At 51.4% G+C, this 20506-nt stretch overlaps 6 protein-coding genes across 6 annotated transcripts; 4 read left to right on the forward strand and 2 right to left on the reverse strand.

The window, feature by feature from the left end:
• The first annotated feature begins 1256 nt into the window (after positions 1–1256).
• On the forward strand, positions 1257–1808 carry LAESUDRAFT_726095 (uncharacterized protein). The gene is made up of 4 exons (XM_040908957.1): positions 1257–1343; positions 1388–1514; positions 1563–1712; positions 1769–1808. The coding sequence occupies exons 1-4, from the start codon at positions 1284–1286 to the stop codon at positions 1789–1791; spliced, it is 360 nt and encodes a 119-aa protein (XP_040764009.1). The 5' UTR covers positions 1257–1283; the 3' UTR covers positions 1792–1808.
• Positions 1809–3766: 1958 nt separating this feature from the next.
• LAESUDRAFT_726096 (RhoGAP-domain-containing protein) lies at positions 3767–7373 on the reverse strand. The gene is made up of 15 exons (XM_040908958.1): positions 7216–7373; positions 7140–7160; positions 6957–7084; positions 6831–6901; positions 6644–6775; positions 6365–6593; positions 6188–6310; positions 6046–6125; positions 5923–5996; positions 5551–5854; positions 5470–5499; positions 5324–5410; positions 5199–5274; positions 4916–5145; positions 3767–4853 (listed from the first exon to the last, which is right to left on the reverse strand). The coding sequence occupies exons 1-15, from the start codon at positions 7344–7346 to the stop codon at positions 3954–3956; spliced, it is 2616 nt and encodes an 871-aa protein (XP_040764010.1). The 5' UTR covers positions 7347–7373; the 3' UTR covers positions 3767–3953.
• Positions 7374–7988: 615 nt separating this feature from the next.
• On the forward strand, positions 7989–14989 carry LAESUDRAFT_759460 (P-loop containing nucleoside triphosphate hydrolase protein; the record flags this gene model as incomplete). Its single annotated transcript, XM_040912599.1, has 43 exons — positions 7989–8026; positions 8074–8446; positions 8497–8760; positions 8815–8988; positions 9041–9104; positions 9162–9202; positions 9254–9300; positions 9348–9462; positions 9526–9937; positions 9991–10054; positions 10108–10204; positions 10257–10287; positions 10340–10475; positions 10524–10569; positions 10627–10654; positions 10704–10730; positions 10789–10851; positions 10908–10948; positions 11002–11266; positions 11324–11433; positions 11488–11536; positions 11587–11674; positions 11736–11748; positions 11801–11860; positions 11908–12000; positions 12056–12320; positions 12373–12541; positions 12594–12737; positions 12786–12847; positions 12897–13136; positions 13191–13254; positions 13345–13463; positions 13523–13582; positions 13642–13648; positions 13704–13833; positions 13887–13950; positions 14004–14026; positions 14079–14204; positions 14261–14507; positions 14555–14569; positions 14618–14730; positions 14787–14810; positions 14864–14989. The coding sequence occupies 43 exons, from the start codon at positions 7989–7991 to the stop codon at positions 14987–14989; spliced, it is 4737 nt and encodes a 1578-aa protein (XP_040764011.1).
• Positions 14990–15335: 346 nt separating this feature from the next.
• LAESUDRAFT_714352 (polyubiquitin-tagged protein recognition complex Npl4 component) lies at positions 15336–17681 on the reverse strand (the record flags this gene model as incomplete). Its single annotated transcript, XM_040907065.1, has 7 exons — positions 15336–15565; positions 15628–15751; positions 15817–16062; positions 16118–17321; positions 17374–17492; positions 17548–17628; positions 17679–17681. The coding sequence occupies 7 exons, from the start codon at positions 17679–17681 to the stop codon at positions 15336–15338; spliced, it is 2007 nt and encodes a 668-aa protein (XP_040764012.1).
• A 396-nt stretch (positions 17682–18077) lies between these two features.
• On the forward strand, positions 18078–19315 carry LAESUDRAFT_726100 (uncharacterized protein). Its single transcript, XM_040908959.1, has 3 exons — positions 18078–18198; positions 18254–18803; positions 18860–19315. Exons 2-3 carry the CDS (start codon positions 18443–18445, stop codon positions 19174–19176), a joined length of 678 nt encoding a protein of 225 aa, XP_040764013.1. The 5' UTR covers positions 18078–18198; positions 18254–18442; the 3' UTR covers positions 19177–19315.
• Positions 19316–19379: 64 nt separating this feature from the next.
• Positions 19380–19856, forward strand: LAESUDRAFT_737003 (uncharacterized protein; the record flags this gene model as incomplete). The annotated part of the gene is made up of 4 exons (XM_040910747.1): positions 19380–19433; positions 19489–19519; positions 19580–19691; positions 19745–19856. The coding sequence occupies 4 exons, from the start codon at positions 19380–19382 to the stop codon at positions 19854–19856; spliced, it is 309 nt and encodes a 102-aa protein (XP_040764014.1).
• Between the last annotated feature and the right edge of the window lie 650 nt (positions 19857–20506).

The raw sequence follows: 20506 nt of genomic DNA on the forward strand, positions 1-20506 counted from the left end.
AAGCGTTGAACGCCAATGGCAAAATAGCAGCGACTCGGCATCAGGTATGGACATGAAATATCATGATCCTGACCTGGCAGGCGAGAGCCGTTGATGAACATCTCGCTCCCACAAAGGTTCCCCTCATCCTTGCGTGGGCACTTAGCATACATAAATCGCAAGGTCAGACCCTAGAACGAGTGCGAGTTGATCTCACGCGCACCTTCGAAAAAGGTCAAGGTGAGTGCACGATCCTCAGATTGAAATATGTCCTGATAGTTTCTAGCATATGTTGCGCTGTCTCGAGCGACTAGCATGGAAACATTACAAGTGGAAGGTTTCAACCCAGCAAAGTTTGTGTCTAACCTGTTTACGTCGTCCGATCTGATATGGATTGAACAATACGACAGGGTCGTGGCGCATCCTCGTGTAATCCAATGGATGAGCCAATTTACAGAGAATGAGCAAGAACCAGATGAAGACGAAATTGAGGCATGAGGTGCATTCATCGAAAACTGTCTCCATACGGCATCTGCCTTTCTGCGTTGCTTCCCATACGTTGGACCATCAGCTGCGGTCACCGATGTTCGACGATACGATGTGTTATATAACTTTGTGACGTGTCATACTGCTTAGTGGATAGCTGTCTGGAATCTTAGTGCATTTACCCGCATGACCTATAGGCCGTATGACGCTAAGGGAAAAGTTCCCGGCCGGGCCTCCCTCGCCACCGGCAGTTTCCGATAATGTGCCAATGTGTACATCTCAGCACGACATACGAATCTCATTCTACTGGCAGCTTCATGTAGTAGTCACACTGTATGATGTGTCCAAGGGGATCTCTACGCGCTCTACAATTATGCAAGCTCAATGTCTCCGGTTTCCATGAGTTCAGGTATATATCTTTACTTGATGTACATGAAAGCGGATGCAGCCAACTGAACGCGAGTCATTCTCGCGCAGAATGCGGACACGCAGACTGCCATTCAATATCATGACACATCCTTCATGCAGCGATACAAGGAATCTCAGCTACAGCGCGAGCCTTTCTACCACCAAACGGAGATTCTATGCTGTGAAAAACGGCAGAGAAGGGACCAAGGTCTACTCCAGCCGGCAAGAGGTATTTCACCCCCAGCACATTTCGTTGCTACCTGTGTTGACTGGTTTCTAGATGAAGCAAAATGTAAGCATGATGAAGGCTGCATTCTCCGACCCCGCATCGTGACATAGCTTGATCTCCAGACGAAGGGGTGTCCTGGAGTCATCTGCAGGAATTTTCTGTTCTTTCCAGAGGCAGAAGAATGGCTATTTTCCTCTCCAACATCGCAGCTTCCCCACGATTCAAGAGAAGTCCCCTCGAGGTAGGGGCAGTGTATCATCTTACTCACAAGCTAAAACAAGACAGACATGCCTAAATAGTACACGGAGGAGCGTCCGCGATCCATCATTAGCCATCACATTATCTCAGCGGCAGGAAGATGTATTGAAGATTATTAAGGATGGTACAAGTATATTTCTGACAGGTTCAGCTGGTAAGATCACGTCTCATCATCGAGTTACATGCGTTTAGCGTGTCGCAGGAACGGGCAAGTCTCTTCTTCTTCGTAAGATCATCAAGTATCTCCACTCTGTGTACGACCCCGGTCAATTGGCCGTGACTGCATCGACAGGCCTTGCATCGACCAAGATCAAGGGCACGACCTTGCATTCGTGGGCTGGAATTGGCCTGGGTAAGTTGCCCGCGGACAAGCTGGTTAGCAGGATTCTTGGCACCGATGTTGTAAAGGAAAAGCAGGGAGTAGATTCTGAGAATTCTCAGCTTAAAACCAAAATGGTCGTTTCCAGAGATCTGTACCTCCGTCGATGGCGAAAGGTCAAGACATTGATCATAGATGAAAGTGAGCCCATAGTTCTTCCTTTGATTTAGTTCGTTTGACAGAGATCTCTGCCATTAATACAGTATCGATGATTGATGGTGTACTGTTTGACAAACTTGTGGGTGACGTGTGCTTCAACTGTTGTCCTCGTTTTGAGTCAAGGTTCTTCCAAGGAATATATGGCTCGTATTTTGCGCGGAAATGATGAGCCATTCGGCGGGATACAGGCTCGTTGCATTGCGTTCATCTTCACTCGTCTGAAATGACACAAGCGTTTGTTTAGCTCATAGTTTCGGGCGATTTCTACCAGCTTCCGCCAGTATCTAAACACATCCAAGGCGTTCCACAACCCATCTCGTTTGCCTTTGATGCTGAGAGCTGGCCGAGATGCATTGAAAAATCAGTCATATTGAAAGACGTCTTCAGACAGAAGAACTCGGGTTCGCGCCTCTAAAAAGATCCATCACGCTTCGCTAACCTCAGCTGAACTATCGAAGAATTTGTCGAGGTGCTGAACGAGGTACGGGTGGGGCAACTTAGTGAGAAGACAGTCACCGCTTTGAACAATTTGTCACGACTCGTTGAATACGACGATGGTATCGGACCTTCGGAGCTGTGAGTATGTTCTTTCGCGATGCGCGAGGATCGCCCTCATTCACCAAATACAGCTTTTCGACGAGACAGGAAGTAGATGATACGAATAGGGAGCGCTTAAGCTCTCTCTCTGGTCCCGTCTTCACAAACGAAGCAGTGGACATAGCGGGCTGCGACGAGTCGGGGAAACAGATATCCTCAATGAGAATGGAAAGCCTAATGAAGCATATATTGGCCCCGCAAAGCGTTACATTAAAAGTGATGAAAGTTAGTTGTCGGACGATGCATCGTGCAATTAACACAATTCGCAGGTCGGTGCAGAAGTCATGCTCATCAGAGTGCGGAAACTCGACTCGATCTTTATAAGGCTTTGATTGACGAACGACACCTAGAATCTGGAGCAACGGTATCTCGTGAATGGTTCCTTAGGCCGCGTAGAACGCTTTTGCACAATTGATGAAGCTCGTGCGGAAGGCATGATCATCTCTCAATGTAAGAACGAGGATGAAGATGAGAACGAGGACGAGGAGCAAGACGATGAGTATGCCGACCACGAGGTTGAAGATGACGATGCCGAGGTTCGTAGCTGGCCTGTCGTGCGATTCGAGAATGGCCGTCTCGTGCTTTGCGCCCCGATGGATTTCGAGATTCACAATGCTTCCGGTGAAGTGGAGGCAATGCGGAAGCAGGCAAGGCTTTGCACTGGCCTTTGTCTCTGCAGAGAAACTGACGGACAAGTCGGATTTTTCAGGTGCCCTTAATGTTAGCGTACGCAATCAGCATGCACAAGGCACAAGGCCAAACTTTGCCAAGAGTGCGAGTAGACTTGGGAAGGGCCTTTGCCCCAGGACAAGGTCAGTGACATGTCTATCACGGCCGAGCGAATCTGACGACGATGGCAGTGTACGTCGCCCTGTCCAGAGCCACCAGCATGGAGACCCTCGAGGTCAAAAACTTTCACCCATCGAGGTATGTCTGCCTGGCAAATCGAGCGCAGTAGTGATGTTGATCGGTTTGAAAGGGTCATAGCTCATCCCCGTGCCCATGACTATATGAGCAAGTTAATGCGGCAAGACGACGAGACATCGTCGGAAGACCAATTTGAAAACAGCCCTTTGATTACCGCTCAGGTGCAGGTATGATAATACATCATGATCGCAGTCCTCCAATGTATACTCCGCACACGAGAGAAGTGATCAAGCGAGCATATGATTATATCAGAGGGTTCTATAGGATCATACAGACGGAATACTCTGAATGGGCATTCATTTAAATTCATTAGCAATCCAGCTCAGCATGCTTATGATGTTCTTCGCGTCGCAATCATGCATATCCATTTTTCTCGCATCGAGTGATAAATCATGAGATTGTCGTATGAGAAGAGCTACGTTGACGAAAAACACAAACTGTGCAATGGCGAGACATCGATGGTATAATAGACACAACAGAACAGTCATGGTCCTTACGTCGTGACGCGTTGGCATCAATACAATATACAGGTCACTCCGAGATCGATCGACGACTGCGTCCACCAATACTCGATGCCTGGGGCGAGAAATACTCCGCGGAATTAATATTATCAGGTGGACGTCGGTTGGGAACCAGACGGTTTCTGGAAGGAGGTCGTATGGCTTCGGATCCTTTCGACATCGATGTGTCCAGACTGGCAAATGTGCTGGTAGTGGACGCCGACGGTGGGAACTCCTCTTCAAACGAGCTGTCTCGAGGTTCGACGACCTGCGCACCCGATCTCACGCCGAACTCGTCAGTCCCCATCCCAGAATACACCGTGCTGGGTGTGCCCGCTCGGGATGACATGCCACCTGGAGTCAGTGGCCGAGATGGCATGCGTGGCATTGCGGAGGGGGATTTCCAGCGCTCTTTTCTTGACATGAGCGTCGAATCGGGAGAAGGTTCGCGCGATTTTTGCCTCGGAACGATCTTTGATCTTGACGAACGTCTGCTGTCCCCACTTATCGATCGAACTGATGGCGTTAATGGAGCCTGAATGATATAACTCCTGTGCTCGTCAAGCTTTGGTCTCTCTGGAGGCGGGAGGGACTGTCGTGTGAGTAGCGACGACATCGGTCCTGTCCGCGAGGGATGGATGTTATGTGAGGCTTGCGACGGAAGCTGCGGCGTGAAGTCATCTGGGAGCATATCGCGCGCATCATAATATGAATGAGACGGCCGTGGTGGTAATGATGGCGAGCGTATTAAGCGGGGACTGCGATTGCTGCTGGGCATCGATGGAGGTGGCATGTTCCCGAAGGTTGTAAATGATGAGCCATATGACGCAGGAGGAACCGGTCCTCCAAGTGGTGCAGCAGGGAGCGCAGGAGAGCCATTGGACTGAAACAAAACGTTGACATTCAGTATCAGATCCTCTGCTAGAGTGTCCTATAACACCCCATATGAGCACTCGTAAAATTATGAGAACCATTACGAGCCGCATTATCTACCTTCCAAGACTGTACACTTAACAGATCGCCTCCTTTGGGCATCTCATCTTCACCAAAGATGACAGTGCTGAAGACAATGGCAAGATTCTTGGCATCCATCTTGTTCTTATCCGCGCGCGAGGCAACTAGCGAGAGGTGCTCCACAATCATCTTCAACGTTGCCTGGTGAACTGGAGGTAGCCTTCGTAACTTGCTTCGAAGTAGCTGGAAGTCATTCATACGATGCCCGTCTAGAATGGGGTGATCAGCAGGCAATACAGCGGTTGACGCACAACACGCGCACCAAGTTCTTCGCTATGCTGTATTCGTTCATTCAGTGGATACTTGAACAGGGGCTCCGGCAACTCGCGCAGATACAACTACAGCCATCATGAGTTTTATGCATGTGGGAACGCGTCGTGGACTCACTTTCAAGAGCGAGGCCACCGCATACACATCGTCTATAGCTGGATTGAACTGAAACGCCGCCTCACTCCGCTCGATCTGGTGTTGCAGCTGTCATGCAAGCTATTATTCAAGGTCTTTGGATGGGCACTAAGCTGTAGCTGACCTACCTCTTGGACGGCTGCATGCCTGCCTGAGACCTGCGCGACCAGAATGAGCACTTGGAGAACCTCGGGCGCAGTATGTCTTACCCTATATATACCCTCTGCCTCCAGTCCCCGCATCTCTATCTCGCTCACGCATATTCTTACAATCTTGGGAACCTCGCCCTCTGGCAGATTTCGCGAGGTGGCGTAATCGACCAAACTGACGCCGAAAATAAGATCTCTGCACTCTCCAACAAGGTGATTGTGATAATAGACGGGTTTAGGGATAGATGCGGAGAGCTGGCGGGCGATATTAGGGGCGATGATCGTGATATCTCTCTGCGAGGAAATCTTCAAGATGTCTTCTCGGCCATGCTCACATATCTGCGATTGGGACGCTGCCGTTGCTCTACGTTCAAGCGTTGAGACGCGTCAGTGATGCTGTTGACCGTTACTATCATACATGTATGCGCATACATCATGTTGTCCGTGTACTTCATCAACGTCGACTTGACAGTATCTGCACTTTCACGGATGAACGATTCCAAGCTCTGGTATACGAGTCAAACGTTGCAGTTCCCCCCGGATGATATGACTCACATTGTACCCAGACTCCAAAATTTTGACCCTTCGCAACCGCAGGGTCTCCAGCCAATGCACTCCTCTCCGGTATTCCTTGTCTTTCGTAAAAAGCAATCTCAAAATACAGCCCTTCATCTCAACCTAACGGGAGCTCGCTCACCTGCTTCCTCCGCCTCTCGTTTTGCACGTACTGAGCGTAGAGCATTGTCCGAACGTCCCGCAAGGTCCTTCATATTGCCGCCCTTATCCAGGAACGTCATCAGCTGGTTGAGTTGCCGCTTTCCTGTAAACATAGATTAGTTGGCGCGATCGGCAATAAAGAGGGCAGTCTATGCACCTTGATGAGCCAAATCTTGCAGTGCGGTAGCAGTCGACTGGGAGCGCCCATGCGTGGAGACACCGCCCAAGGACGGACGGCGGTCAGGTATCGGACGGAAAGGTGGCGGAGACGCCGCATTGGAGCGTGGCGAGGGACTGGGGTTGCGCCTGGAGGTAGGAAGAGAGACTGGCAGATCAGGAGGGGATGCAGGTGATGGATAAGGCAGGGCGATCGCAGCCTTGAATTCCTTCCGGCAATAGTCAGTGATTATATCGGTTACCTTGGGCAGAAACATACGTCCACGTCCTGACACTTCTTCACGTAATTTCGCCTCAGTCTTGTAAGGACATTCTCTGCATAGTCAGCGTGCGTCGTCACAGCTTCTTTTAGGTCCTCCTTGATTCGTTTCCGAATACGCTCTTGGGTCTCCTGAAGTGAGTGGTCGGCTATCGGCAGCGGAGGTATCCAAATCTGGGAAACGCACTTTCAATGATATCAATGGTGTGATGACATCGGTGGTGAGGGACTCGAGGAATGCTTGACGAGTGTCTGCCTCTGTATGGCCGCCGCGGTCACGATACCGTAAAATCTGGAGGATAACGATGCTGACCTCTCGCAACATTATCCCTGATTTCTGCCCATGCACGTCTGGTAGTGCTAGGCTCGTTCCGGTTAGGATTGTCGAGAATCGCGTCTGCTGCTTTGACTTTGCGGTGCAGTCTGTGCAGGCTTTCTACGCTACAGCGTGCTATGAGCACCTACGGCGACGCCGTCGGTCGACTCAGACACTCACTATGTCTCCTCTATCTTCTTCCTAATCCAGCCCGCATGAACTCAAGCGGCAACCTAAGAAAATTGGCAGGACGTACCGTTCCAAGAAGAAGCTGAGATACGAATCGGATAAGAACCTGAGATGCAGGTCAAAGAGGGCGATGGCGTCGTGTGGGTGGTCCGACAGCGAAGGCCTGTTCGAGGGTGCACTTTCAAGGGAGGAGGACATGGTTGGTGCGCTGAGCACACAGGAGCGGAGAACGGGCTGGAGCGAGTTGAACAATGCCCGCCATAGACTCACCGCAAGCCCACGTGGCGGGACCCCGGAGCGTCGCGAGACAACTCTCGTTGCCTTCCGCGATTGTGTCCTGCTCAGTTGCCGACGTCAGCGGCCTCCGCATGTATGCCTGCTGCATCCCACGAACGTTTTGGTTATAAGTACTATTTCGTTTCGAGCTGCACCAGAGCAATTTATATGGAATTTTGCGCAATCTACCAGCCCGAGATCAGGGTTCCCGAGCCTGGCATACAGAGCGCCGGAAGGGTGGAAATCTGAGATGCGTTGATAAACGCACATCTTTGATGTTGCCGCATGCGCATGCACTGTCGAGGGAAAACGGTTCTCTCTGATCAGGAACACCGGCCGGCGTCAGCGGCATCCCTGATGGCACGGCCCCGAGCACCGATTCAAATACGGTAGACACCTATCACTTTCACTTGACTCGCCATCCTGCTTCTCGACCAGCTCCTCCCGGCACCTCTGTGAGTGCAACGGGCGAGCATGGCGAGCCACGGACAACCGGGAGGCTATCTATCAGCACTTTGGAGTACTTCACAAGTTTTCTTCGGGCACGATCTGGTCCTCCATTCTATGTCCAACTTCATAATTGCAGCGAAGGAGCAGCCCAGGTATGCATTATCATGCCTGCTTGTGGAGCAATTCTAAGGTGTAGTAGGACGATTTTCTTGGATACACTCGTATTCCCTGCATACGGAGCAGCAGTATCTGTACTCGTTATCCTGGTTCAGGTGATTTTACGAACATCCCCCGCACGGAGGTTGTATGCGTCCATTCCTGCCTCGGATACCACCGCAACACAAATTGAGAACGTAGAGAATCTATCGGAGCAGTCCTCATATGCGATCACACGACATATCCGCCAACTGGGAGGCCCTCTCATCTTCGCCTACAGACTGGCACGATTTCTCGCATGTCTAACTCTCCTTAGCATGACAATTTTCACTGTAGTGGATCGAGCCCAACATACGAGGCATGTAAAACATATTGCGCCTGCCGTGTGGATTCAGGTCGCGCTCTGCGGGACATATGTACGTCGTAAGCTATCGTAAAAGGACGCGGCCTGCTGACGCATACGCAGGGTTACGCGTCTTTCTTGGCGCTCCTATCGGTAGCAACTAACGCGCAGCTTAGCAAACTCGCAACACGTCATCTTGCCCTCGTCCTATTATTGGTCTGGGGAGTCTACGTCTATCGGGACATATGGCCTCTTGCCACCTACTCGTTGACTCCAGTCGACGCTGCAGAGGGTGGACTTCTCTGGGCTAAATTTTCGGTGCTCTCATTCGCGGCCGTGTTCGTTCCCCTACTCGTCCCTCGTCAGTATATCCCTGTTGACCTCACAGTAAGTCCGCACATGCATATGTATGCGTCTCAACTCCAACAAGCCTCACAATAGAGCCCATGGAAGCCCACACCGGAGCAAACGGCTTGCCTACTGTCAATGATGATATATGCTTGGTTGGACAGGACTGTCTGGGAGGCTTACAAAGTCCCCCATCTACCGATTGAGAAATTGCCTGCACTGGCTGACTATGATAGTGCGACGTATCTGGTCAGACGCAGCTTCGAGGTTTGTGCGTGCATGCGTATGGCAAGCAAATGTCTCAATTCTTGCATTGCAGCATTTGGATCCGTTCCAAGTGAAAAAGAAGAGACATCTCTTCTGGAGTTTGATGAGTGTTTTTCGTGAGTGCACGTATGCTGACTGTCGTTGGGATGGGGCGTTTGACGCCTGACACTCAGGCACGGAATACTGTGTGCTGGCCCTCATGCTCACAATTCAGGTGCGTATCAATAGAGAAATGATCTTACTTTATTAGCTCAGCGCCACATAGTCTTTCACTCAATTCGCCAGTCCTATTGGAATCAATCAGTTGCTTCGGTAGGCATGACAACATGCGCATACACGTGTATCTGACATGTATACAGCTACTTGGAACACAATGGCGAGGGAGCTTTCGTTCGCCCATGGGTATGGATTTCTTGGCTGTTCTTCGGGCCTGTACTTGGGTCAGTCGCCGTGCAATGGTACATCTTCAACACGGTACGCATATACTCCATCCAAGGGTGTTACTCGCTCCGTATCTCACACAACACTTTTCAATAGACTCGAATGCTCACACAAGCGACAGGCATAATGACGCAGCTCATCTTTGAACACTCACTTCGTATTCGCGTGAAAGCCGAGGTGTCAGAAACTCCCGCAAGCAGCGCCGTCAACACAGCCGTCGGGACGCCTGATAACGCATCAATCGTCGAGGAGCAGGAACACGAGAGCCCAACCGGGAGTAGCGGCGAGGACGAGACGATGTTCGCGAGTACGGCAAGTGTCGATACAAGCTCGACGCAGGGAAAGCAAAAGGCGAAGGCGGCGTCAGTGAGTGGGGATAGCAAGAAGAATGAGGAGAAGCCTGCCAATGCAGATGGCACGAAAGGTGGAAACTTAGTCGGGAAGATCAATAACCTCGTGACTACGGACTTGGACAACATCATCCATGGAAGGGATTTCTTGTTCATCGGTGAGTTGCATCGAGCGTAAAAATGTAGTGCACGCTGATTATTTGCGCGATAGTCGTGGAGATTCCCATACAGTTGTGTCTTTGCGTCTGGTTCTTGTACTCGATTCTTGGATGGAGGTTTGTCGGCAGTTGCCTGGTGATGATGCTTGGACTAAAGTCATCTTCGGCAGCGCTTTCACCGGCATGGCAGTCATGGTCCTCATGTTTCCTCTCCCGGGATATGTAGCCAAGATTATTCAGAGTATTCAGCAGGAGAAAATGAAAAAGGTAAGGGTATTCTAGCATGATCCGACAAGCCGACTTATCAGGATGGACGCAGACCGATGCGCGAGTTCAAGACGTTACCGAAAGTGCTTCCTTCTTGATCCGTGTATCGTATTGCGCTAACCTTCTTCCGTCTAGCGATGAATGTTATCCGCATGGTCAAGCTGTTTGGCTGGGAGCCCCGCGTCGTGGAAAAGATCTTGGATAAGCGCGAGGAAGAGTTATCTTATCAGTGGAAATACAGGCTATATGGAATGATCAACGCCATCCTGAAGTGAGTAATTCGTGCATCATGGCAATAGCCATCTCATTGTGAATCCAGCCACGTTATTCCGTTCATCACTATGATCGTGACGTTCATGACATACGTGAGTCGTGTCGCGTCGCGGTACATATTCGGAAATCAGCTGACTTCGGGAACGCAGACCGTCTTCATGAAGAGGCAGCTTACTGGTGAGCATGACCTGCTCGAAGATGGCATTGATGGCTGACTTCGTGACAGCTTCCGCTGTGTTCTCATCAATGGCCGGTAGGCAGCTTGTTTTTGTCACGCAGCTGGTTGTTCTGAAACTTGGGTTCGACATTAGTCTTTGACATGTTGCGTCAATCGATGCATATGATCTTCGGTTTGCTTCCTGAGATCATCAGAGGTAGGAATTGATTAAAATTCGTGTGAGCACGATCTGATAGATAAATGCGATTACAGGCAAGGTTTCCCTGGACCGCGTCAATGACTTCTTGCATAATGTTAGCATCACACTTTCAAGTGTCGAGCGAGACACTGAATGTATACCTTCCAGACGGAGCTTTTGGATAAATTTTACCAGGGGTCTAGCGAGTCTGAAATAATCCTTTCGCAGAACAATGCCCCGAACGATGTCATAGGCATTCGCCACTCTTCATTCAGGTGGTCGAATGACGAGGATGGGATGTCCACTCCTGGGACAGCACCGCGTAATTTCATATTGCGCATCGAAGATGAGGTGACGTTTAGGCGGGGGCACATCAACCTGATTGTTGGTCCAACTGGGTCCGGGAAGACGTCGCTACTGATGGCATTGCTCGGTAAGCGAAAAACACTGCCCTTATAGGTGATCCCGAGCGAACATCGGTGTTTGTCAGGTGAAATGCATCACATCCCATCGGGACCGGACTCCTACTTCAACCTTCCTCGTGAAGGCGGTGTTGCCTATGCCGCTCAGGAGTCGTGGGTGCAAAACGAGACTATTAGAGTAAGATTATCGTTGCGTCTCACGCGTTAAAGATGCCCATCTCCACTCCGTCAGGACAATATCCTCTTCGGCGCTCCATATGAGGAAGAACGTTACCATAAAGGTATGCTTAATCTCAGGATGCGAGCATGTGTATGCTAATAATCTTCAAAGTTATTGAACAGTGCGGATTGAAGCGTGATTTGACCCTCTTCGATGCGGGTGACCAGACTGAGGTCGGTGAGAAGGGGCTGACTCTCAGGTGTGTTGCATTGGTGTTGACAGTTTTTACTCTATGATGACCCTTTTTCTGCCATCCGCAGCGGCGGCCAGAAGGTAGAAAACATCGAGTTAACGACTGATTGGCCCGGAGCTGATACTTTGTTAGGCCCGGATCACTCTTGCACGTGCTGTTTACTCCTCTGCAGAGATACTTCTCCTGGATGATGTAGGTCACCTGAGCGGGTGAAGTGTCCATACGCTGATATTTGCCAGGTTCTTGCCGCTCTTGATGTACACACTGCTCGATGGGTCATCGACAAATGCTTTAAAGGCGACCTTGTCCGTGGACGCACCGTTCTCTTGGTCGTACGTCTGGTTGTTAAATCTATCTATGTCCTTATGTCCATATCTTCGCATGCAGACACATAATGTGGCGATGGTGACTCCTATTGCGGAGTTCGTGGTGTCACTTGGGACGGACGGATGTATTTTAAGCCATGGAACCTTGTCAAAAGCTTTGGAAAAGGACAAGGAGCTGTCCGCTGAAGTTGAGGAAGAGAACAAGGAAATTGAAAAGAAAGAGCAGGAAATCGATCAAGTCGAAGAGGAAGCCGGGTCGAAGAAGTCCGATGGGAAACTCATTGTCGCGGAAGAAGTCTCCGTGGGGCATGTCAGCTGGGCTGCTTGTGCGTCTCCCGCCTCCATGCCTGCTCAGCTCACTTCTGATGTGGACAGCAGTGAAGATGTTCTTGTTCAGTCTGGGGGGTTCTCACCAATTTTTCTTCTGGTTTCTCTGTTTGGCGACATTACTAGCTTCTGAGCTCACGGAGACAATCCAGACCTGGTTCCTCGGCTTCTGGGCGCGACAATATGAAGAGCAGGATCCATCACAAGTGAAAGTCTCTTTGTAAGCCACTACCTGTCCTCTTGTTTGCAAACTCTGGCTCATGCTCGTGTAGCTATTTGTCTGTCTATGCCTTGCTTCTGCTAGGATCCTCTGCGCTGTATTGCATCGGTTACATATTTTACATATACGGTGCATTGAGAGCATCGCGATTCATTCACTCAACACTGATATCATCCGTGCTTGGGACGACTTTGAGGTATGTCTCTGTAGCTTGCCGTTGGCGGTTCCTCACGATTGTCTGCAGATGGCTGGACATGACTCCCACCTCTCGTATCATTACTCGTTGCACTCAAGATATAGCAGCAGGTACGTGCTCGCTGCTTTTCAGCTAGGCCAAGCATCTCACGATTTTCAGTCGATGGACCAATCACGGACTACTTCAGGGCAGTCCTGGAGCTGTCCATTTCAATGTTGACTAAGCTCGCGGCAGTGGTTGTAATGTCCCCCATCTTCTTGATTCCTGGCGTTTTAGTTGCAGTGGTAGGCGGGTGGTGCGGTCAGGTCTACATGAAAGCGCAGCTGTCCGTCAAGCGTGAGATGAGTAATGCACGGGCTCCCGTCCTTGGCCATTTCGGCGCAGCTATTGCAGGCTTAAGTGAGTTTCTGCTATCTCGACTCATGGTCAGAGCACATACTCATAGCCATCAAGCATCAATCCGCGCATATGATGCGCAGGAGATGTTCAGAAAGGAATCATATTCTCGCATTAATCGGTGGACGAGGGCGGCGAGAACTTTCTACAATCTCAACAGGCGAGTTTGTTCCGGACAAATTATTCCCAATTACTGATAGCATCGATCCAGATGGATTTGCATTCGCATTGACACTCTCGGCGCGCTTTTCTCCGCTGGTCTCGCTACGTATCTCGTCTATGGAGGGATTTTCACTGCCTCAAACACTGGTTTCTCTTTAAACATGGCAGGTCAGTACATAAATCACTTGATACTTCACGCCCGTAATCGCTTCATCACCTCCTGGCAGTTGGGTTCAGTGGCATGATTTTGTGGTGGGTCAGGGTCCTCAACGAATTTGAGGTTTCCGGTGAGCGAACCATGTTCTTGTCCTATCCTCCTCATGTTAACAACGTACGTCGAACACAGGCAATAGGTGGGTATTACTTTTGACATCTTGTGCTCCGTAGGCTAGGCTTATGCTACCGCAGTCTGGAGCGTATCGAACAGTACGCGTCGATCGAACAGGAACCTGAGCCTTCTGAGCAAGGTGTTCCTCCTGCATACTGGCCATCTAGTGGAAACCTCAGGGTAGAGAACTTATCGGCGCGCTATTCTCTGGTAAGCACACACTGTTAAAATCAAATGTTGCCTTAATGACCTCGCGTCTCTAGGATGGTCCCCGAGTCTTACATGACATATCCTTCGAGATAAAGTCGGGAGAGCGTGTTGGAATTGGTGAATGGTCCTGCTTTTTCGCGGCAGCTGAAAATGCTAACGGATCTGTGAAGTGGGGCGCACTGGAAGCGGAAAGGTCTGTGCGTCTTTTAAAGTTCGTCGTGCTATTCTGATTAAGGGTTATGTAGAGCTCTTTGACATTATCACTCTTACGCTGCATCATCACGGAAGGCAAAGTGTATTACGATGGCCTGGCGACTGACACGATCAATCTCGACGCTCTTCGCTCCAGCATTACCATCATCCCGCAAGTGGTATGTATGTAGTGTGCGTTCAAATGTACTTGTGCTGACTCCGCATTTTCCTTCAGCCTGAATTGCTCAGTGGCACTTTGCGCCAAAATTTAGATCCATTTGATCAGCATGACGATGCCGTATTGAACGATGCCTTACAGGCTGCTGGATTATTCTCATTACAAAGTGACACCGAAGAGGGCAGAATTACCCTTGATAGCCAGATATCCAGTGGGGGAGGTAACCTATCTGTTGGTCAACGGCAGATTCTCGCTCTTGCGAGAGCTATTGTTCGACAAAGCAAACTTCTGATTCTAGACGAAGGTATGCTTCCTTCTCATCTTACAGGGCATCAATTGACGTATTTTTAGCTACTTCTGCTATCGGTAAGAATACAGGCGTATGGCGTAGGGTCGTTGCTCATATACTTGCAGACTATGCCACCGACACCATCATCCAGTCGTCGCTGAGAAGAGAGCTAGACCAGGGTGTTACACTGCTCACTATTGCGCACCGGCTACAGACCATCATGGATGCTGATAAAATCGTGCGTTCCTTTCTTCCTAAAAGTTTACTCATTCGCTTAACATTCATCGCTGCCAGATGGTGCTTGATGCCGGACGAGTTGTAAGTCAAGTCTCTAGGATAAAATGCGACCAGTTGACTGACGAATGCCGCAGGTGGAGTTTGGCAAGCCGAGTGAGCTGCTCAAGAACGAAAAGGGTATGCTCCGGGCTCTCGTAGATGAGAGTGGTGACAAGGAAGCTCTGTACGCGATGGCTGAAGGTGGCAGTACATCAGCATAGAGCAAGCTTGCTTGTCTATTGTTATTAGATAAAGAAGGGCGTGTCCCCTCTTCGTGGTGTAATTAGTGTACAACTTCATAACGACTCGGGCCGCTTTACGCAATCCTGCGCGAAGCACTCTCGAGCCTGTACCTTTTTTTATGTTCTGTGTCGTGTAGAGCACGGAAGAGCAGTATCTATTCTCGACTTTGTAGCTAAGCTAGAATGAGCTAGCGTGGAGGCCAGTACAGTGCCTTCAGGTCGCCTTGGATGTTCTTTGAACGATCGCAACAGGCTAACATCAAGACACTTAATGTTCATACTACAAGCTCTCACCGACGGACGTCGTCTCTCTCGACGCCAGAAACTACTCTAGAGGCAATCCACAGACTTCGCAATCACTGCCACCGTGTGTGTTCTCATATGTGCAATGAGGACAGATTCGGATGTTTCCGCCGCCGCTGCCGCCGCCGCCTCCCCCTGTATTCCACTCGGCTTGTTCTCGTGCAATCTGATCGTAGATTTCCCGCGGTATGTCTTCGTCCATAGCAGTCTGCGTGGGTGCGGTTGGGGCGGACGTGGCCGGAAGTGGTGGAGCTGATCCCGTTGCAGAGGTTAGAATATATCAACGTTTACGCGTGGGATTTGGGCAAACTTACGCGCGGTCTCGCGAGTAAAGGTCATGAGTGTTTGCCATCCCTCCGTACGTATGAGCTCGTCGAGGACGGTAGGGTCGTCCAGGTTTGGCGCAGTAGCCGTGCGGACCAGAATTTTCATGTCATTCTGATACAAGCGTAAGAAACATCGTGAGCTAACACAAATCAGCATGCTGTGCATCATGTGCTTACTGCATGGATCAGTTGCGTAGTGCCCAAGAACGCGATGAGATGCCAGTCACTGAGCCACTTGGCTAATGCCAAACGCAGTTGCGGATCACCGCCCCGTGAGCTCTCCGGGATGTCTGGTGCTCTCAAGTCTGAGAGAGCCCGCAGTACGGTCTCGATATGCTGATCCTCTAGCCCTGGTCGGTTCTCGATGCGGAACTCTGTTGAACGGAAGAGAGGCGATGGGTTCTGCGGGAAGCCGTTCGATACCTACACGAGCCGCATTCAGCGAGGTGAATAGTTGCTGAACCGTTACGGTACTTACGTTCACGAGCAGGTACTCCACGGGGAAGCAAGGCTTCGCACTCTTCTGCACATCAAGGCCGTACTCATTCTTGTATCGGAAGAACACGTCTGGTACGTATCGCGCTGTGTCTTCGCTGCGATCCTCCTCTTTGATGCGCACGATGCCAGGCTCAACGCTCGCTTCGATCATGTCAGCTTCCACCATCGCACAGGCTTGCTCCGAGACTTGGTACGCTGAGACGTCAATGCCGCCGGACTCCGTTCCTGTCAGCACTGCCGTCACCATGCGCGAAGCGAACAGGCCGGTCGGGGACGACTTAGTCGGAGTAGGATTGGCATTCTGCACATGTGCCGCGAAGATGGCTTCCAGTGAGGAGAGGTAGAATGACTGAGGATGACGCTTATACTTGCTCTTTGTCCTGTCTTCCGGCACTGGCTCCAGGTCAGTGAAGATGTAACCGACAATTTGAAGAGGAGACGATGTGTCCTTCGCTAGTGCACGTATTCTTGGCTCATCCTCCCATGGTAGGCCTAACGACAACCCGTCAAGCTCGCCTTCCTGAGGTGGCTCGTGAACAGCCTCCACAACGGCTTTGACGCCCATAGGCACTTTGTCGTACGGCTCGTATCGCCCGATCAGCCACCCAAACCGCTGCAGACCGGTCATTCGCCATGCATGCAGAAACCGGTCAATAATTGCCTCTGATGCGATCTCGAGATGGTCCACCATACGGAATGGCTGGCTCTGCAGCGTAATCGCAGACGGCTGACAAGCCGTACAGATTCCCGCAGGCCAAGGCGGGTGTCCGCCACTCGGACATGGGTCTTTCACTTTGTACGAGAGCTGCGAGAGGGGAGGGAGCAGTGCCGTCGACGAGGCGGTACCGGAAGACTTGGGCGTTAACTTCTGGAGGTAGGCATGGAAGGACAGGTGTTTGATATTGTGCTCCGCGTGGTAGGCTGTGTCGTATGGCTCGAGGGGCATGCAGTAGTCGCACATGGCATTCGCGCCATGCTTGCAGAATTTGGGGTCGCGATTGCGAGGGATTTTGCCATCCTGCGACCGCCAATAGGTGTCCACTGGGTCCTCCAGCACAGACTCCCATGGACGCTTCCCTGAACTGCTGCTTGTTTGTGCCTTCTCAAACGGCTCAGCAGCGGGCGCCGCGTTTGCCGTCCCGGCGGCACGGGGTTGGTACGAGACAAAAACCATTGTACCATGACTATGTATAGCGTTCAGTCCCAGACGGCGATGAGGAGGAGTGACGGGCGTACGCGATGCCTAGCGCTTGCAGATCACTACCCTTCAGCGTCGACACCAAGGTTTCATTGCCGCGAGGGCGATCCGAGATCGCCAAGGTCGCTGGATCCGCATCTGTCGTGGTCTCAAGGATCTGGGCACTATAGTAATTTACGGCTAATGATTGCGCGGGAGAAGTAGCGACGCACCTTGGCCGCGAGTTCTGATATGTCGGCCGTAGGAGGGAGCTCGAAGCGGAAGTTTCCGTCCTTCGACCTAACTCTGACGAGCTACACGACATTCATGAGCAAACCGACCACGCTTCCGACATCAGACATACCATGATTGTGCAGGAAAGACAGACGATGGACGCTGCAGACGAAGGTGGCTGCGTAGGCTGCGTACGCGTCTCAGCGAATACGGTGACGCGTTCCCCCACGTGCTGCTTACGTAATGATAAGGACGCGATTCGACGCACGTGACGTACATTTGATTGCAGCCACCGACATCCTCAGACTGGCGCAATTCTCGGGCAGCATTGCGAAGGCCGAATCACCACCAAGATCAGACAAGGTCGACCAAACACGGAATGAAAGCACACCATGGACGCTCAACCAAAATCAAATTGGAGCAACTATGGAAGATGACGAGAATTGTCGCTATCGAACAGCGGGTTTGCAAATGCGATCATGAGAACATCGGCAGGAGGTATTGAAGTCATGCCCTCTGCATCCCCCATGGACCACAATCAAGGCAATCCCCTGAGTGGCACTGCTCCAAGCTCTCCAACAAACCGCCGTCGCGCCAGATCCGTCAGCCAGCCAGTCTCTTCGTCTCCTGTCGCGGGATCGAGCAGTAGGGCATGTTCAGGCTTCTACTCAACGCTAGTTGGGCAGAGAATAACCGTTTGAACAGGCTACCGATCCATTCGACTTTAGCATCTTCGGCGATTTTGCCCACACAGCCAGTCCATCGCCGGTCTTGCCCCCGAGTTACCACGATCCTTCGTTAGCTAGCGCTTGGTTGGCCAGCACGCTCCAGCAGGGATCCCTTCCAATTATACCACCACCAGCCGTCGCGTTCTCTCAAGCACCGCTCCCGAACATGGCGACCCAGCAGATACCGAACCCAGCCCAGGCCTTCCTGGCCGCGCTGCCTTGGTTGCAGTACATGCAGATGCAGACCCAATACAACCAACTCCAGCAGCAGGCTCATCATGTCCCGTTCATGCAGCCGCCAGTACCGCCGCAGCAACCGTCGCAGTTCAGCAGCGAAATGCTCAGTCTCTTCACTCAGACACAGGCACAGCCGCAGTCGCCTTCAAGCGCGCAAGAGAGCAGCCAGCCATCACCAGAAGCATCAGACAACACGCCAAAGTCGCCGTCGCCAGAGGAACGAGAGATGACAGAGGCAGAGCTCGCCGCCATCGCGGAGGACAAGAGACGGAGGAATACCGCGGCGTCAGGTACGCTTGCTCTACCTTTCCACGAGACACGTGTTGACGTTGCATGTACCATACAGCGCGTTTCAGGATCAAAAAGAAGCAATGGACGCTTAACTTGGAGCGCACAATTACCGATCTGTCCACCAGGGTGCAGGAGCTCGAGACGGAGGCAGCAGAGCTTCGGCGGGAGAACGGGTGGCTAAAAGAGATTGTGATGTTGAAGAGCAAACGAATGCAGGGTTCTGTACCTGATCTAGAGAACGCTGGCTCTTCCAGTGCGCAATCGACTGGAGATGCACAGAATACACCTTCGACGGGGGAGGGAGGGAGCGCGGAGGCGCAGGAGGGCGGATATAGCGCAGAAGAGAAGGGAAAGGGCAAGCCGTCCTCATGATCATCATGCCGTTGCCGCATTTATATACACGACAGCTTGTATCATACTCAATTCCGAATTACCCTCTCCCGAGTCGCCGACTCGCTCGCTAGAAACTGCGAATTCGGAATTCTCCTTATATGGAAGGTTTCTCACCGGCGTCAACGGAGCGCGCAATACACGCGCACACGCGCACACGCTCACACGCTTGTTCAGCTCGCACGATGTCATTTGGACGACCACCGTCGATATCTACTGGCTTCAAGCCGACCGCTCCGGTGGGCAGCCTCCCTCTGCATAATGTCGCCTCACTGACCTCCCGAGCGTCGAAAGGACAGGGGCTCTTTCCCTCTTGACCATTTTGGTAGGAACATTGCCAGATACTGCATTGCAATTCTCATGGACTGATCACGGGCCTTCCCAGGGGAATGCAAAGAGTATATGCAGCTCTATCTTGACTGCTTGCGCAAGAACTCGAGCAATTCGACGCCATGCCGGGTTCTGAATCGCGAGTACCTCGAGTGTCGTATGCAGCGGTGAGCTTGTGCTCTTTGCTCTTGTTCCTTGGCCTGTTACTAAGCCCTGTCAGTGGATTGATGGAGCGTGACGACTGGAAAAATCTAGGCTTGGCGAACGAGGGTTCTCGAGCTGCCGATAAAGACGACCCTCACGTTAGCTCACCTCCAGCAGCAAAAACATAGCCTCGCTCGGATTGCTATATCGACTCTCTGGGTTTGCTCATGCTCCTCTCAGTCTTTGTTGTTAATTCATGAACTGTGTATCACGTCACTGCTATACAAATGCGAGGCAGCCGTTGCCGCTCTTGACAGTCGAACTCTATCTTCCGGTGCCCGCCCTGCGCCGTGAACATCACGCTGCCTATCTCTGTGGATCGTCCTCGCATTCCCTGTTCTCCTTCAAGCACAACCAGACAGCTTGTTCGGTGCGATGACGATCCTAGTTCATCTATGCTATCACGCTCGCTGGGTCGTTGCCCCATGTTTGGTACGCTGATCTGTTGGTACGCTATCCTCGGCGACGGCATTGCTGGTCTCGACTCAGCGTCAACGCGCACACTGATCTGCTATTGCTAAGAGTAGCTGATTGAATGTGACACTTACACAGGTTATGACTACATCAGATGCCGCTATAGCTGCGGATCAAGTAACGGGAATGCGTGACGCGCCGAGAGTCAAGTTCTCCGTGCACGTTGCGACTCTCGCACGTCATTAAAGGCTAAAGACTAATCGAGACTGGGAGTCTGACGGGCCGTTTTGAGGAGGTGCGTGGTGTGCTGACAGATCTTGCTCGGGGCTGATGAGCACGTTCGCCACCACGATTGGCCACAATT

The sequence above is a fragment of the Laetiporus sulphureus genome, assembly GCF_001632365.1.
Source record: "Laetiporus sulphureus 93-53 unplaced genomic scaffold LAESUscaffold_21, whole genome shotgun sequence".
Lineage (NCBI taxonomy): Eukaryota > Fungi > Basidiomycota > Agaricomycetes > Polyporales > Laetiporaceae > Laetiporus > Laetiporus sulphureus.

Excerpts from the sequence above, each read along its gene's own strand:
- LAESUDRAFT_726095 (XM_040908957.1), top strand. The coding sequence starts at position 1,284 with ATGGCTATTTTCCTCTCCAACATCGCAGCTTCCCCACGATTCAAGAGA. Across the intron at positions 1,344-1,387 it reads TCAAGAGAAGTCCCCTCGAG|ACATGCCTAAATAGTACACG; the intron begins GTAGGGGCAGTG and ends AAAACAAGACAG. Across the intron at positions 1,713-1,768 it reads GTGGGCTGGAATTGGCCTGG|GAAAAGCAGGGAGTAGATTC; the intron begins GTAAGTTGCCCG and ends GATGTTGTAAAG.
- LAESUDRAFT_726096 (XM_040908958.1), bottom strand. The coding sequence starts at position 7,346 with ATGTCCTCCTCCCTTGAAAGTGCACCCTCGAACAGGCCTTCGCTGTCG. Across the intron at positions 6,902-6,956 it reads CAGGGATAATGTTGCGAGAG|AGGCAGACACTCGTCAAGCA; the intron begins GTCAGCATCGTT and ends GCGGCCATACAG. Across the intron at positions 5,275-5,323 it reads CGGTGGCCTCGCTCTTGAAA|TTGTATCTGCGCGAGTTGCC; the intron begins GTGAGTCCACGA and ends TGATGGCTGTAG.
- LAESUDRAFT_726100 (XM_040908959.1), top strand. The coding sequence starts at position 18,443 with ATGGCGACCCAGCAGATACCGAACCCAGCCCAGGCCTTCCTGGCCGCG. Across the intron at positions 18,804-18,859 it reads GAGGAATACCGCGGCGTCAG|CGCGTTTCAGGATCAAAAAG; the intron begins GTACGCTTGCTC and ends TGTACCATACAG.